Consider the following 17,495-nt stretch of genomic DNA (forward strand, 5'->3'; position numbering starts at 1 on the left):
CCCTCCCCGGAAAAACACAGGGCAAACTCTCCCCAGAGAAACAGCGGCAGCCTAGCAACAACCCCGGGCGCCGTCACCACCCCGCAGGTCGGCTCTCGCCTCACCGACCGCATCAGCCCCGGAACCCCTCTGGAAGCTTCGGCGCGGGTTCCAACCCGGCCCCAGGTAAAGCCCCCAGCCACCCCACCCAGGAAAGCCGTCTCCGTGGTGCCCGCCCCCCGGTACCCCTTCCACCCCAACCCCTGACGATCGCGGGGGGCCGGCGCCGAGCCTGCGGCCCGAGCCACGAAGGCTCCCAGCAGCGTCCAGCCGGTCCGCCCCCGCGCCCCCGGGTCCGCTCCGGTCCCCCTCCCCGGGCAGGGCGCACACGCTACCGGAGGACGCGGGCAGCAGCAGGAGCAGCGCCAGGAGATGCACCCCGACGAAGCGCCCAGAAGCAGCCAGTCTTTCGGGGCGGCGGGGCGGCGCCTTGCGCGCTGCGCAAGACGCCGTCATTTTCGGGGAGACCAGCGGGACACCCGAGACAGCTCCGCAGACACTGCTGAGCCCAGTTCCCCGCGACACGGACGCAGCAGCTGCGCGGGCGGCCGGGGCCCCGGGCGCGCCCAGGGCGGAAGTGACACGGGAGCAGCGGGCGGGGCCGACGGGCCGGCGGCCCCCTCCCACAGGCCCGCAGGGGAGGGGCGTGGCCTTCCCCCGCCCATGCGCGGGAAGGGCTGCGCGTCCCGCGGGGACCCGGACGGCCTCTAGCTCCGCCCCCGGCTGCCTCTAGCTCCGCCCTCTTGCGGACCTACCCGGAAGCCGCTGCGGTTTGCGGGAAATAGCTGGTTCCCCCGGGCTGGGCGTAGTTAAAAGGGACTGTTAACGTCCTATGCAGGAAGGGTGGGACGGAAACTCGAGGTGGCGATGTCATCGGTGATCGTTTTCCGGAAGGCTGGATTAAAGAATAAAGGGCAGAGACCTAAAAATAGAACCCAAGAGCTCGGGCATGGGGAGCAGACACCCCCTCAAGACCCCATTTTGGCCCTGGGATCCAGTGTCAGGACACCTCTGCCCTTGCTCAGACTTTGGCTTGAGTCAGTGTCAACTATAAACTGGCACTTACCAAGAGCCCTGCTGACTACTGAACAGCAAAGGCATTTGCCACCTGCCTCTAGGGAGACTGAACCCCATGCTGCTGGAAATGTTGACCTTCAGCAACCCCTGAGGGAGTTCAGGGTGGAGTGAGGCTCTCTGTTCTCCAGGGAATCTGGTCGGATAGGGCTTTAGATAGTTGGATGTTTTTAGGAACAGATTTTATGATCTCAATCCTTGGATCTCCTCATAGATAGAAAAGCACTAAATCCCTTCATGGTGACATCAGATCCTCATGACTAACAAATACCTGTTTGCTTCGGTTTTTTTTTTTTAAGGGGTGATGGATATATTCATTATATTTATTGTGATGGGGGAGTGTCAAAACTTACCAAATTATACATTTTTTTCATTAGTTTTGCAATTTAGTTTTTTATTTGTTTATTTTAAAATTTATTTATTTTAATTGGATGCTAATTACAATATTGTATTGGTTTTGCCATACATTGACATGAATCTGCCATGGGTGTACTTGTGTTCTCCATCCTGAACCCTGCTCCCACCTCCCTCCCCATCCCATCCCTCTGGGTCATCCCAGTGCACCAGCCCGAGCACCCCGTATCATGCATCGAACCTGGGCTGGCGATCTATTTCACATATGATAATATACATGTTTCAGTGCTATTCTCTCAAATCATCCCACCCTCACTTTCTCCCACAGAGTCCAAAAGTCTGTTCTTTACATCTGTGTGTCTTTTGCTGTCTTGCATATAGGGTCATCGTTACCATCTTTCTAAATCCCATATATATATGTGTTAGCGTACTGTATTGGTATTTTTCTTTCTGGCTTACTTCACTCTGTATAATGGGCTCCAGTTTCATCCACCTCATTAGAACTGATTCAAATGTATTCTTTTTAATGGCTGAGTAATATTCCATGGTGTATATGTACCACAGCTTTCTTATCCATTTGTCTGCTGATGGACATCTAGGTTGCTTCCAGGTCCTGGCTATATAAACAGTGCTGCGATGAACATTGGGGTACACGTGTCTCTTTAAAATGACTGCTTCATGGCATTGAGCTCCCCCTTCACCAAGACTTTATACATTGACTTTCCCCCACTGCCACTCTGGAGCTGCCCCTCAGAGCTGAGGTGTTGCCTCCCAGGCTGCAGTCCTTGTGTTGCCCCAAGTAAAAGTTAAGTCATGACTCTCAAGCTGTACATCTTTTTTTAGTCGACATCAGTGATAATTTGGGACAATAAATGAGATTTCCATGGCTGAACGTCTGCTACTGAAAGTTTCTCCTGGCCTGGTAGATATCAAAAATCACGAAAGGTTTGGCCACTGCTCTCCCAACTGCTAAAGTTAGTTCAGTTCAGTTGCTCAGTCGTGTCTGACCCTTTGCTACCCCATGGACTGCAGCTCGCCAAAAGTTAATTAGTCTCCCCTATTATTCCCAGGAGAGGACCCTGGGAAGCTAAATTATTAAATAACACCGGGCCGTTAGCATACAGGACCTCAACTCTATGGCCTTGCCTTTGAACAACTAAATGTTTTATTGAAGATGAAATACACCATGCATGAAAAAGACAAGGATAAAGGGTGCCTTAAGTGCCATATTTCCAGAAGCAATGAATGTCATTAGAGTTGGGATGGGTAGGAATTAATGAGTGACAACTTCTCTGATGAACCAATCTCTCAGTGCTGGAAAATGAAGAATGAGTAAAATTTATTTGTAGAGTTGAGAGTAAACCTGTATGTCTAGTAATAGGAAAGAAAAGTAACGTGACCAATATTAAACAGCAGACAAAGGAGTTGACATTTTCTTGGTAATAGTTGGTAAAGGATAAAAATGTCAACCAATGTGTAAACATTGCAGACCAGGGGAACCAGTACCCTCAAACTTTTATTTTTTAACATCACTTTTGCTTGGTTTAAAATTTTAAATGGACATGACTTTGAGACCACTAGTTCCATTTAGAGTTTACCCCAAGGAAATCATCAGAGTTGTGAACAAAGAGGTATAATTTTGGATAAACTCTTAAATATTTGGCAGAAGTATAAGATTTTTTGATAGGTATCTTTTTGAAATGAAATTTTGTACAGCAAGAAGTGTAAAAAAGTGAGAAACTATGTCATATTCATAAGTTGAGAAAGCAAACTCCAAATCAGTGTGTGCTTTTTGGCATTCCTTTTATTAAAATAGTATATTGACACACTTTTAAAAGAGTTTACTTGAAAAATAAAAATTAACAGTTGATAGGCTTATGTATATTTCATTTTGTGTGTGTGTTTTAATTTTCTGCATTGACCCTTTATTACATTTGGAATCAGGTAAAAAAAAATTTTTTTTTAATCAAAGCTGTATATCAACTACTCTTTTGTTCACAGAATGGTGGAAATAGAACCTGTATGACATAGGGTTAATGTATGAGAGGATGATAAGGAAAGAAAGCTCTTCATGTAAACCTCACATGTATCTTCTGTAATTATAGAACTTTGTATATATTTTAAACAATTTTATATCTGAGATGTATTAAAGATTTTCTAGGCTCAGCAAGCTTTGGAATTTCTGCTTCCTCCCAGATCAACACAACGTTTGGATTTTTGGCAGAGCATACCAGATACTAATTGTGAAGGTGATGCATAAAACAAACACCTTAGTATCTTGGATTATAAAATCCAGACACTTCATGATGACAATTAGAGGAGGTATAATTAAGGAGATAGGAAATAGGAAACTCAATGAAGAGGAATTGTCATTTTTGTTATTTCTTATAGTTGTAAAACAGTGATACAACAGAAATGTCTTGTGACTCCGTGTTGGCACTTAAGAAAACGGATCTACTCATTGTCCTCTGCAGCTATCAGTATGTAATGTTACATGTCAGTTATAGCTGAGTAAAATTGAAAAACACTTCCAATCTATTTCTAGTCCTAGAAGTAAGTTCTTTTCTCATGAGAGAATTTAAAAGGAGAAAAATGTGACTACTGTTTGGTTTCCTAGTTACAAGTGCCATATTAGATCAAAGAATTGGGTTTTGCTGGAATTTTGTTTCAGTCAGTGACATTTCTGGGGTTCATCAAGTCATTCTTAATATAAATGAAACGTTTTACATAGATTTCTTAACTTATTTTGGTTTGACTCAAGGGATGCTCCATTTGAAAGGTTTTTGACCTTGTTCCCTATTTTTCTGAGCAAGCTCCATGGGGCAGAGATCGTTTTCTTGCTGTATCTCCAGTGTTGAGACAGTTCTAGACCTATACTGGGTGCTTAACAAATATGCATGAAATACTGAATGAAATAAATGGATGTTGCTGTCAAGTGCTTATAACATATTACTGCTGGTTCTCCCATAGTGAGGATTTACCAAATGCTGGAAAAATTCTGAGAAATTTTGATTTTAATAATGTTAGGCACTGGGAACAAAGCAGGATTTGTCTCTGAAAGGAATGAGCTGCGTGTCTACACAGAAAACTTTCCTGAATCAGGAATGGCGAGCTGACTTGTAAAGTGGATCCACTGTTTAACACTTAGCCTTGAAGAGATCCTTTTAGTGACAGAGTTCAGAGGCAGAGTATTGACTGTGAACTTCCTAAGGTTCTGAGAGGCCTAGAACTTCAGAGTCAGGCTTTGAGTGAAGTAGGGGCTTAAACACTAGTGGTTCCTCCAAATCCCCCCTGTCCTTTTCTCTTTGTGAGCCCATGGACTGCAGCATGCCAGGCTCCCCTGTCCTTCACTATCTGCCGGAGTTGGCTCAGATTCATGTCCATCGACTAAAAAGATATACAACAGGAGAGCTGTGAGTTAAATTTTATTTTGGGGCAAAATGAAAACTTCAGCCCGGGAGACAGTACCTCAGATAGCTCTGAGAGCCTTCTCCAAAGAGGCAGTGGGAGAAGGTCAGTGTAAGATTTTGGTGAAGGGAGAGTTCAATGAAATGAAACACTTACTTTACAAAAGGTTTTCTGCTAGTCACAAGGAGTTGATGTCACCATGAAGGGATTTAGTAATTTTCTAGCCATGAAGAGATGCAAGGACTGGGATCGTGAAATCAGTTCCTGAAAATATCTAGCTACCAAAAGAAATGTTTCCCCAGTTTCCTGGAGTACAGGGTGCCTCACTCTCCACCCTGAATTCCCCTCAGGGAGTCTTGAAAGTCTGCAGCTGCAGCAACAGTGGGTTCAGTCTCTGCAGAGGCAGATGGAAAATGCTCTTGTTTTTGTTCAGTCGCTGGCAAATGCTCTTGGCAAGTGCCGATTTGTAATTGACAGAGTGAGTGATACTACTTAACCAGCTCATCCTCTGATGCACTCTTCTCATTCTGCCTTCCATCTTTCCAGTGAGTTGGCTCTTTCCATCAGGTGGCCAAAGTATTGGAGTTTCAGCTTCAGCGTCACTCCTTCCAATGACTATTCAGGGTTGATTTTCTTTAGGATTGACTGCTTTGATCTCCTTGTTGTCCAAGGGACTCTCAAGAGTCTTCTCCAGCACCATAGTTCAAAAGCATCAATTCTTTGGTTTTCAGCCTTCTTCATGGTCCAACTCTCACATCTGTATGTGACTGCAGGAAAAACCATAGCTTTGACTGTATGGACCTCTGTCAGAAAAGTGATATCTCTGCTTTTTAATAGGCTGTCTAGGTTTGTCATAAGTTTACTTTCAAGGAGCAAGCATCTTTTAATTTCATGGCTGCAGTCACCATCTGCAGTGATTTTGGAGCCCATTTGGAGCCCACAAAAATGAAGTCCATCACTGTTTCCATTTTTTCCCCATGTATTTGCCATGAAATGATGGAACCAGATGCCATCATCTTAGTTTTTTGAATGTTGAGTTTTAAGCCAGCTTTTTCACTCTCCTCTTTCACTCTCAACAAGAGGCTCTTTAGTTCCTTTTCACTTTCTGCCATTAGCATGGTATCATCTGATATCTGAGGTTATCGATGTTTCTTCCAGCAATCTTGATTCTAGCTTGTGATAATATCTAGCCTGGCATTTTGGATGATGAAGTCTGCATATAAGTTAAATATAGTTCAGTTGGTAAAGAATCCACCTGCAATGCAGGAGATCCCAGTTCAATTCCTGGGTCAGGAAGAGTCCCTGGAGAAGGGATAGGCTACCTACTTCAGTATTCTTGGGCTTCCCTGTGGCTCAGCTGGTAAAGAATCTGCCTGCAATGCGGGAGACCTGGGTTCAATCACTGGGTTGGGAAGATCCCCTGGAGAAAGGAAAGGCTACCCACTCCAGTATCCTGGCCTGGAGAATTTCCTGGATTGTATAGTCCATGGGGTCACAAAGAGTTGGACACGACTGAGCATCTTTCACTTTCACCTTCAAACAAGGTCACAGTACACAGCCTTGTCGTACTCCTTTCCCAACTTTGAACCAGTATATTTTTCCTTTTCTGGTTCTAATTGTTGCTTCTTTACCCACACACAGGTTTTTCAGGACACAGGTAAAGTGGTCTTGTAGATTCTCATTTCTTTAAGAATATTCCACAGTTTGTTGTGATCCACAGAGTCACAGACTTTAGCATAATCAATGAAAGAGAAGTAGATGTTTTTCTGGAATTCCTTTACTTTCTCTGTGATAAAATGGATGTTGACAATTTGATCTCTAGTTCCTCTACCTTTTCTAAACCCAGCTTGTACATCTGGAAATCCTTGATTCACATACTGCTGAAGCATAACTTGAAAGATTTTGAGCATTACGCCACTAGCATGTGAAATGAGTGCAATTGTGTGGTGGTGTGAATGTCCTTTGACACTCCCCTTCTTTGGGATTGGAATGAAAACTAACCTTTTTCCAGTCCTGTGGCCACTGCTGCCTTTTCCAAATTTGCTGACATACTGAATGCAGCACTTTAACAGCATCATCTTTTAGGATTTTAAATAGCTCGCTGGAATTCCATCACCTCCAATAGCTTTGTTCATAGAAATGCTTCCTAAGGCCCCCTTGACTTCACACTCGAGGATATCTGGCTGTAGGTGACTGACCACACCATTGTGGTTACACAGACCATGAAGACCTTTTTTGTTTAGTTCTTTGTATCTGTGAAAACTTAAGAGAGAACAATAACTAACCACCATTAAACGTGAAGTGGCTCTTCGTGAGTCCACGGACTGCAGCCGCCAGGCCCCTCTGCCCGTGGGGATCCTCCCGGCAGGAGCACTGGAGCGGGGCGCCGCCACCGTTCTGATGCTGGTCCTGGGACCTCAGCCACCTCTGCTCGGCCCTCGTAGGCACCTGCCACTCACTTGACCTTCTTACCTCTCTGTGACCTCACGATACTGTGGCTCCTTTACTGCGGAGCCACACCCAACACAGGGATCCGGAACCCAGCCAGGCACAGAGCAGAGGGCGTTTCTCAGAAGGACCACGACCTCACTTTGTTTCCTCCTGGCTTTTGGAAGCTTCACACTGTAAATATTACAAACCGTATTCCACAAGTAGGATTGCAAAGATAAAAGCTTCTATTCCTTCCTCATTATAGTGGTGGAGACAGTACATTTAAACATCATAGACTTAAACTAACTTACAACTCACACTTCACTGTACAAAAAGTCAAGCAAAACAAAACAAAATTAGAATGCTGACATTAGGAATAGCTTTCAAAACCAGTTGTTCCAGTCCCTGCTTTTCAGATGAAAAATGTAAGGCCAGGGTTGGAAAGAATTGCTCAATAATGCAAGTTAGGCTATATAATATTTTAGAAATTGTTAATATATACAGTATTTCCCAAAGATAGCTGATATAATAGAAAAAAATCTCACAGATTCCTGCAGTTACAAAATCTCAAGTATCAGATATTTGTTTATCTAATTGCTCACTGACCTAGTCCATCATGAGGGGGAAAAAAACAGAACTTTTTTTCTTGTGATAGAGACTTTTCATTCTAAGAAAGTTGCATTTCCACACATTTAATTTCTAGGTCCTTTATATGTTACTTCTTCAGAAACCCAAGAATGAATAGAGATTATTAAAGTTTCAACTAAGAACCACTGAGCATCTTTTCATATATTCATGGGCTACTTGCCTTTCTTTTTTGAGTTACCTGCTTGCATGTCATTTACCCGTAATTTAGGAGGTTGGAGGAGGATTGGTCTTTGAATAATTAATTCCTTAAAGAAGCCAGTTATCCTTTGTTTGTAATATAGTTCCATTTTTTTAATTTTTTTGGTCACAGTTTGTCAGTTGACTTTGCTTATGCTAGTTTTTTTTTCTAGATTGCATAATTTCAAACTGAAATTCAAGTTGGTGTCCAGTTCACTCTTTATATTTATCAAAGTAAATATGACAGAATATATTCTAAAAGTAACTATTAAAACCCAGAATTATACAGAAGTTAGCAGTAGTCATACAATAGTATTCATACTATTGTTAAATATTCAGAAATATCCTGACATTTTCTAGAGGTCATTAGCAAGTCTCATAATATCACACCATATAAATTTTAGATTTAGAAAAATGTGGACCAGGTGAAACTCCAGGGCCTCTTATTTAGAAAGTATCAAAACATGTTTGTTAATTTGATGAATTCTTAAAAGTCATGCTTTCTTAATTTAGTTTCTTCTGAATCCTTTAAAAGTAAGCTAGCTAATTTTATAATAAAAATTATTCTTTTATTTAAATATTCATGGTTTTTATATAGAATGTAATACAAAGTACTTTTGAGCTAGCGTTTCAGAAATATTACCTTCCTCATTTTCTTTCAGATATTTTCCTTGACTCGCCTCTCTGTAATCATTTAATGCCTTTTTACTAAACAGAAATTAATTTTTTCCTAGAGAAAGTGAAAACTGGCATAGCATAAACCTTACTCAGATCTATCTATATGGATTGGGTTCTCCTCTATAAAAGAAAAAGAAGGTATTTAAAAAGAAAGATACCTGTGTTTATAAAGAAATATATCTGAAGAAAGATGAGCAGAAAATGAATTAAAATATGAACAGTGGTTATCACTAGGTAATATATTTATAGTTAACGAATCAGATTTTCATATCTTCCTCCTGCCTTTTCCAAATTCTCTTCCATGAGCCCATTCCATGTTATAAACATTTAAATATAAGAAAGAAAAGTGACAAGCATGTAAACAGAAATCCTCGGTGACGTCTCCTTTCTCTAAGTAGCTGAGACTGCTTATACATCCAGAGCGTAGTTTTCCCCTGACTAGATACTGTGTGCTTTCAACAGGAGAGAGGAGCGGGAGGAGTGGCCGGAGACCAGACTGAGAGGAGGGAGCTTCAGGACGTGCTGGGAGGGCTTCCGCAGCCTCAGGATCCCGTGTGTGGACCTCTGTGGGGTCACTGCTAAGGTTTTAGGAATCACAGGTCTTCTGTTGAGAATAACTGGCTCCTTGTCAGTGTTTCCTTTCGAGAAGTTCTCAACTGTTTAGTGCTTTGTCAAGGAAGGGCACCGAAATCCCAGGCTCCTTTATTTAGATGATAGCATGGTTGACAACTGACCTACCCCAGAGTTCACATGCTGATAATCTTGATGCGAGCATCATAAATAATAAATTCAAAGGAAGTGTTTATTGCCCTCTGTGGTTGCTATGTTGGGAACAAGAAAGTATTGCATAATACTGAGGAGATAAGTGAGAGGAAAGAGTAACTTGACCTTTCCTCTTGCTTCTTTTGTCAAAGCAAAGTGTCCTCCAAGTTGAGTAACTAAAAAGAGCCTCATTCTAGAACACATCCAGGTCCCTATTAACACAAAATATATTTTCTTGTTTCTTTCTCTGGATGATGGTTTTGTTAGAGGAAATAAACAGAACTGGTAGTTTGCAGGAGGGTCAGCTTCAGATAGCATGTCCTCCTTTCCCGCTCACAGTCAGGACTGAAAGAAGTTATTGTATAATCCAAGATATCAGAATGCTCTCTTGGCCATGCTGGTACCTGGCTCTGGTTTTGTAAGGCCAGGAACACTGTCCTTCCACCAACAGACACCCATGATGAGGCCTGTCAGTTTATCTGGCACCCCCGGTTACTACTGGTTGCTCATCATTGTTCTGCTTCATAAGACTTTCCAGCCTCATGAGTTACCTGCATCATCACTGAATATTCTCATGGCCTTCAAACACAGCTGTGTCTTTGGAGTCTGCTTCTTCAATGTATTGCCGTCTCTGTCCCTGCACCTGGCCTGGGTACACAGGTGTTAAGCTTGGTAGAGACTCTGACTTCGTGTCTATGATATGTTATCACAAATAGTTAACCTTGCTCCTTTGGAAGACCGTGACCAAGACTGCAAGCTTAAAAGGAAGCATTTTGAGAAAATTTTTATTAAAAGTAGTCAACATGCACAATTTGAGATGCACCTTGGTATAAAAGAATGTTTTCAAAATGTTGAGGATAAGTGAAATTTTGGTAATTTCATTTTCAAATACTTACTGTATACTTCTTGTTTGATTAAGACTATACTCAGAAATGTGGGGACAATTAAAAAAGTGATCCTTACTCATAAGTTAATTTAGTATGGGAAAGGAAATACATAAGCACAAAGTTTGGTACATTATAGTTAACTACTGAGTAAAGAATGAATCATGAGCAAGCAAATGAATGTAATACCATTACTAGGTAAAAAAGACATGAAATACCAAATACTATGAGATGTGTTTAGGTAAATGTTAGGGGAAATGATGGGGGAATGTTATTCATTCGGTGAAAAAAATATACAGTCAATATAATCTCAAGTTATAACCTTGCAAATGTAAAATATAAAAGAAGCCTAAAAATACTAACTACTGGTTGGAGGCTCTTATAGGCAATTTTAATATTCTTCATATTTTTCTGTATTTACGTGCTTTTGATAATGAGTGTATATTACTTTTACAGAAAATAGGTTATTTTAAAATGGTAGAGAAAGTAAGTGCTTTGAGTTCCAAAGAAAGACATCACTTTGCACCGGAGTTGTTTGGGAGAGTAAGCGAATTCTGAGCTGGTTATGCAATTTAGATATAAGAAATATGAAACATGTTTTAGACAGGCAGCCTGGAAGGAATGAAACCAAATCCAATGATGTTTTTAGATCGCTTATGGAATGTTTTTTTCATTGAACACTTGAAAAGACAATATTGCTTCTGGGTCTGCTCTGTTTACATTCGATGACAACATGGCTGCCTATGGAACAGATTTGCACAACTTTTCCATCCTAACATCTCAAAATCAAGAATCCCTTAGAAGAGATGGAGTAGTCCTCATAGTCAACAAGAGTCCAAAATGCAGTACTTGGGTGCAGTCTCAAAGATGACAGAACGATCTCTGTTTATTTCCAAGGCAAACCATTCAATATCACAGTAATCCACGTCTATGCCCCAACCAGTAATGCTGAAGAAGCAGAAGTTGAAGACTTCAATGAAGTCTGCGGAGACCTACAGGACCTTCTAGAACTAACACCCAAAAAAGATGTCATTTTCATTATAGGAGACTGGAATGCAGAAGTAGAAAGTCAAGAGATACCTGGAGTAACAGGCAAATTTGGCCTTCGAGTACAAAATGAATCAGGGCAAAGGCTAACAGAGTTTTGTCAAGAGAATGCACTGGTCATAGCAAACACCCTCTTCCAGCAACACAAAAGAAGACTCTACACACAGATGGTCAATACAGAAATCAGATTGATTATATTCTTTGCAGCCAAAGATGGAGAAGCTCTACACAGTCAGCAAAAACAAGACCAGGAACCGACTGTGGCGCAGATCATGAACTCCTTTTTTGCAATTTTCAGACTTATATTGAAGAAAGTAGGGAAAACCACTAGACCATTCAGGTATGACCTAAATGAAATTGCTTACAATTATACAGTGGAAGTGAGAAATAGATTAAAGGGATCAGATCTGATAGACAAGAGTGCCCGAAGAACTATGGAAAGAGGTTCATAACGTCGTACAGGAGGCAGGGATCAAGACCATCCCCAAGAAAAAGAAATTCAAAAAAGGTAAAATGGCCATCTGAGGAGGCCTTACAAATAGTTGAGAAAAGAAGAGAAGTGAAAGGCAAAGGAGAAAAGGAAAGATATAACCATGTGAATACAGAGTTCCAAAGAATAGCCAGGAGAGATAAGAAAGCCTTCCTTAGTGATCAGTGCAAAGAAACAGAGGGAAACAATGAAATGGGAAAGACTAGAGATCTCTTCAAGAAAATTAGAGATACAAAGGGAACATTTCATGCAAAGATGGGCTCAATAAAGGACAGAAATGGTATGGACCTAACAGAGGTAGAAGATATTAAGAAGAGGTGGCAAGAATACACAGAGGAACTATGCAAAAAAGATCCTCATGACCCAGATAACCACAATGGTGTGATCGCTCACCTAGAGCCAGACGTCCTGGGAAGTCAAGTGGACCTTAGGAAGCATCACTACGAACAAAGCTAGTGGATGTGATGGAATTCCAGTTGAGCTATTTCAAATCCAAAAAGATAATGCTGTGAAAGTGCTGCACTCAATATGTCAGCAAATTTGGAAAACTCAGCGTTGGCCACAGGACTGGAAAAGTCAGTTTTCATTCAAATTCCAAAGAAATGCAATGCCAAAGAATCTTCAAACTACTGCACAATTGCACTTATCTCACATGTTGGCAAAGGAATGCTCAAAATTTTCCAAGCCAGGCTTCAACAGTATGTGAACTATGAACTTCCAGATATTCAAGCTGGATTTAGAAAAGGCAGAGGAATGAGAGATCAAATTGCAAAACAATCGTTGGGTCACTGAAAAAGCAAGAGTTCCAAAAAACCATCTACTTCTGCTTTATTGACTATGCCAAAGCCTTTGACTGTGTGGATCACGACAGACTGTGGAAAATTCTTAAAGAGATGGGAATACCAGACCACCAGACCACCAGATCACAATTGAGTGACTGAACTAAACTGATCCCAACAGCAAAGGGAAAGAAATACATCACCCCTGAGCCTTAGAGTCCTTAAAGCATCTCTTGAAGTACCGTATTCTCTCTCGTATTCATCTTAGAATATCCTGGCTTATTTGTCTTCTGCTCCCTTATTATATATTTGTTTTAATATAGAAATAATGCTGTTTTCCATTTAAACTACTGAAATAATGTTAGAAAGAATATTCTCCCAGGAAGCCTTGCCATTTTTATTGCATTATTTCTATACCCTATTTTTATAGCAGCCAAGAACCCCCAGGATATATGCAAACACCCTTAGAAAAGGATTATTAAAGCTTCAAAAAATAAATTTCCAATTCTGAATTTTTAAACAACAATGCATATCTCATTTTTTCCATTAACTGTCATGAGAAACAAGCTGCTGGCCAGAAACAAACTGACTAGCAACCAGAAAGTAAACACGTTGCTCAGTCACTCAGTTGTATCCAAATCTTTGTGACCCCGTGGACTGCAGCATGCCAGGATTTGCTGTCCGTCAACATCTCCCATAGCTTGATCAAACTCATGTCCATCGAGTCAATGATGCCATCCAACCATCTCATCCTCTTTTGTCCCCTTCTCCTCCTGCATTCAGTCTTTCCCAGCATCAGTCTTTTCTAGTGAGTCGGCTCTTCGCATCAGGTGGCCAAAGCTACAGCATCAGTGTTTCCAATGAATATTCAGGGTTGATATCCTTTAGGATTGACTGGTTTGATCTCCTTGCAGTCCAAGGGACTCTCAAGAGTCTTCTCCAACACCACAGTTCAGAAGCATCAATTCCTCAGTGTTCTGCTTTCTTTATGGTCCAACTCTCACATCCATGCATGACTACTGGAAAAACCATAGCTTTGACTAGATGGACCTTATGTGGCAAAGTAATGTCTCTGCTTTTTAATATGCTGTCTAGATTGATCATAGCTTTTCTTCCAAGTAGCAAGTGTCTTTTACCTTCATGGCTGCAGTCACCATCTGCAGTGATTTTGGAGCCCAAGAAAATAAAGTCTGTTACTGTTTCCATTGTTTCCCCATCTATTTGCCATGAAGTGATGGGACCAGATGCCATGATCTTCATTTTCTGAATGTTGAGTTTTAAGCGAACTTTTTCACTCTCCTCTTTCACTTTCATCAAGAGTCTCTTTAGTTCCTCTTTACTTTCTGCCATAAGGGTGGTGTCACCTACATATCTGAGGTTATTGATATTTCTCCTGGGAATCTTGATTTCAGCTTGTGCTTCAGTCCAGCATTTCAATGATGTAATCTGCATATAAGTTAAATAAGCAGGGTGACAATATACAGCCTTGACATTCTCCTTTCCCAATTTGTAACCAGTCTGTTGTTCAATGTCCAGTTCTAACTATTGCTTCTTGACCTGCATACACATTTCTCAGGAGGGAGGCCAGATGGTCTGGTATTCCCACCTCTTGAAGAATTTTCCACAGTTTGTTGTGATCCACAGTCAAAGGCTTTAGCATAGCTGATGAAGCAGAAGTAGCTGTTACATAGGCCTTTCCAAATTCATTTCTATTTAGGAGGAAATTGACCTCATCCTGTACATTATTGTTTAGAAAAATTTGAATTTCATGTAACTTAACTATAAAATGCCTCTCCCACTTTCTTATCTTTTCCTGTGGCCCCTTCTACTGTTGTCTGTTAAATTTATAACTTCAGACATGTATGTAGATATAAAATGCCAGATTTAGATTAATGCACACTGATGGGGGAACGGGTAGGTCATAAAGAAAGGAAATTTACTTTAACAAGTGATGATTTTGTTTCTGCTTCTACAGCAACGGCCTAATTCCTTTCTAGTGCTCTTGGTGTGGTTTCTGAAAATGCCCTAACAATCTTATGGATAGGAAATTTTAGGACTCCTCGTCATAGGTGGAATAAGCCAAGACCTGGTGAATAACTCTGTATGATAAAGACAACTGAAGTTTTGCATTTACAAGGATACCAAGAGTTGAAATGAGATACACTGTGATTACAGAAAAGAGTTGAGGGGATGAATGTCTATTGGGAGAACAGCCTTCTTGAGAAAAGGGTGAAAAGTCACAGCTTAAAGGAGGACCCACCTTGAGAAAATCTTGATAGGCTGATATGATATAGTTCAAGGGTTCACAGACTTGTCCTCTTATGGGCCAGAAGTAGGTGTTTGGCTTTGCGTGTCATGCAGTCTCTGGGTCTCCGTGGCATGCACTCAGTTCTGCTGTTGTGATGTGACCGAGCCATAGACATTGAGTGAGGAATGTGTGTGCCTGTGTTCCAGGACAGGTATTTACAAACAGTGATGTTTAGTTTGGTGATTTCTGCTATTCAGTCTCAGTGTGTGCCACTTTTGGTTGTAGCCTAATTTCCCTTTCCACCCCAAACCCTAAGCAAACAGGAGCATGTTTATTACAACAGCTTCTGGTAAGGCTACTTTCAACAGGTGGGGTGATGGATAAGGTCTGGTACAAGCCCAAGTGGAGGAAAACAGAAAGGAGACAGCAGCCACTGGAGGCCAGGAGAGGTCAAGAATTCAGTGGACGTCAGAGCAGGGGAGGAGGTAAGGCCAGAGTCTTCACAGGACCCTTAAGAGGTCCTGCATGCTTAAGGGAGTTAGAGGGCTTGGAGACTCACCCAAGGAGTCAATGCTTAGATTCCACAAGAGAAAGAAAAGTTTACTATTTCTCCAAGTTCACAGCATAAATGCAAAGCATAAGAATGTTTTGAAAGAAAAACAAAACAAAACAAAACGGTGCCTGTGCACAACCCTGACAGAGTCATCACCCCTAATCACCGGACAAAACAGGAATCCAAGAAAACAACAGCAACAACAATGCTTTTTTACCAGTGATCCAACTAACGAAGTACCATATTCAAATTGTGTTTCCGTTTTCAACATTTGAATTGTTGAAAAACATTTTAGTTCAGTGTGTGTATTCAGTTCAGTTCAATTTCTCAGTCATGTCCGACTCTTTGCGACCCCATGAATCACAGCACACCAGGCCTCCCTGTCCATCACCAACTCCCAGAGTTTTCTCAAACTCATGCCCATCGAGTTGGTGATGCCATCCAGCCATCTCATCCTCTGTCATCCCCTTCTCCTCCTGCCCCCAATCCCTCCCAGCATCAGGGTCTCTTCCAATGAGTCAACACTTCGCATGAGGTGGCCAAAGTACTGGAGTTTCAGCTTCAGTATCAGTCCTTCCAGTGAACACCCAGGACTGATCTCCTTTAGGATGGACTGGTTGGATCTCCTTGCAGTCCAAGGGACTCTCAAGAGTCTTCTCCAACACCACAGTTCAAAAGCATCAATTCTTCAGTGCTCAGCTTTCTTTATAGTCCAACTCTCACATCCATACATAACCACTCGAAAAACCATAACCTTGACCAGACGGACCTTTGTTGGCAAAGTAATGTCTCTGCTTTTTAATATGCTATCTAGGTTGGTCATAACTTTCCTTCCAAGGAGTAAGTGTCTTTTAATTTCATGGCTGCAGTCACCATCTGCAGTGATTTTGGAGCCCAAAAAAATAAAGTCTGTCACTATTTCCACTGTCTCCCCATCTATTTCCCATGAGGTGATGGGACCAGATACCATGATCTTAGTTTTCTGAATGTTAAGCTTTAAGCCAACTTTTTCACTCTCCTCTTTCACTTTCATCAAGAGCTTTTTAGAAGCTCTTCTAAAGCTCTTCACTTTCTGCCATAAGGGTGGTGTCATCTGCATATCTGAGGTTATTGATATTTCTCCTGGCAATCTTGATTCCAGCTTGTGCTTCTTCCAGCCCAGTGTTTCTCATGATGTACTCTGCACAGAAGTTAAATAAGCAGGGTGACAATATACAGCCTCGACATACTCCTTTTCCTGTTTGGAACCAGTCTGTTGTTCTATGTCCAATTCTAAATGTTGCTTCCTGACCTGCATACAGGTTTCTCACGAGGCAGGTCAGGTGGTCTGGTATTCCCATCTCCTTCAGAATTTTCCACAGTTTATTGTGATCCACACAGTTGAAGGCTTTGAAATAGTCAATAAAGCAGAAATAGATGTTTTTCTGGAACTCTCTTGCTTTTTCGATGGTCCAGCGGATGTTGGCAATTTGATCTCTGGTTTTTCTGCCGTGTGTGTATTAGTTACTTGCTATTTTCTTGATTTGCAGCGTTTGAGGATGAACACTACTGCCTTCTTTGAAATGTAGTTGGGTAATCCCTTTTTTAGATTTTTCATCTGTTATTGCTGATTGGCGAGGGATAAAAAAATAAGAAGAGCTTCTCAATCATATGTTTCTTATAATTTCTTTTTTTGTTTGTTTTTTTTGTTTTTTCTCTTATAATTTCTTAAAAGAACTTATTGGAGAAGGAAATGGCATCCCACTCCAGTGTTCTTGCCTGGAGAATCCCATGGACAGAGGAGCTTGACAGGCTACAGTCCATGGGGTCACAAAGAGTCAGATGCGACTGAGTGAACGAACAACTTAAAAGAAATTAGACAGTGGCTTTCATTTTTAAATTTAGAGCATAATTTGCCTCAAGTTTTTGAAACACTTGCAGTGTC

At 41.5% G+C, this 17,495-nt stretch overlaps 1 protein-coding gene and 1 long non-coding RNA gene across 9 annotated transcripts in view; both read right to left on the reverse strand.

Annotated features, from left to right (window-relative positions):
• LOC136168621 (membrane cofactor protein-like) overlaps nucleotides 1-621 on the reverse strand; it is a 37,924-nt gene extending 37,303 nt beyond the window's left edge. For 5 of the 8 annotated variants that reach the window (XM_065936303.1, XM_065936298.1, XM_065936299.1 and 2 more), the window contains exon 1: nucleotides 375-621. In XM_065936303.1, coding sequence (XP_065792375.1) covers nucleotides 375-495 — 121 coding nt within the window. In that variant the 5' untranslated portion in view covers nucleotides 496-621. The remainder of the gene's footprint in view (nucleotides 1-374) is intronic. The other 3 variants (XM_065936304.1, XM_065936300.1, XM_065936305.1) reach the window with 1 other exon arrangement.
• The window catches only part of LOC136168624 (uncharacterized), an 83,055-nt gene that overhangs the window by 37,303 nt on the left and 28,257 nt on the right, over nucleotides 1-17,495 (reverse strand). The gene's annotated exons all lie outside the window — the stretch shown is intronic.

Source organism: Muntiacus reevesi, chromosome 5 (assembly GCF_963930625.1).
Source record: "Muntiacus reevesi chromosome 5, mMunRee1.1, whole genome shotgun sequence".
NCBI classification, from domain to species: domain Eukaryota; kingdom Metazoa; phylum Chordata; class Mammalia; order Artiodactyla; family Cervidae; genus Muntiacus; species Muntiacus reevesi.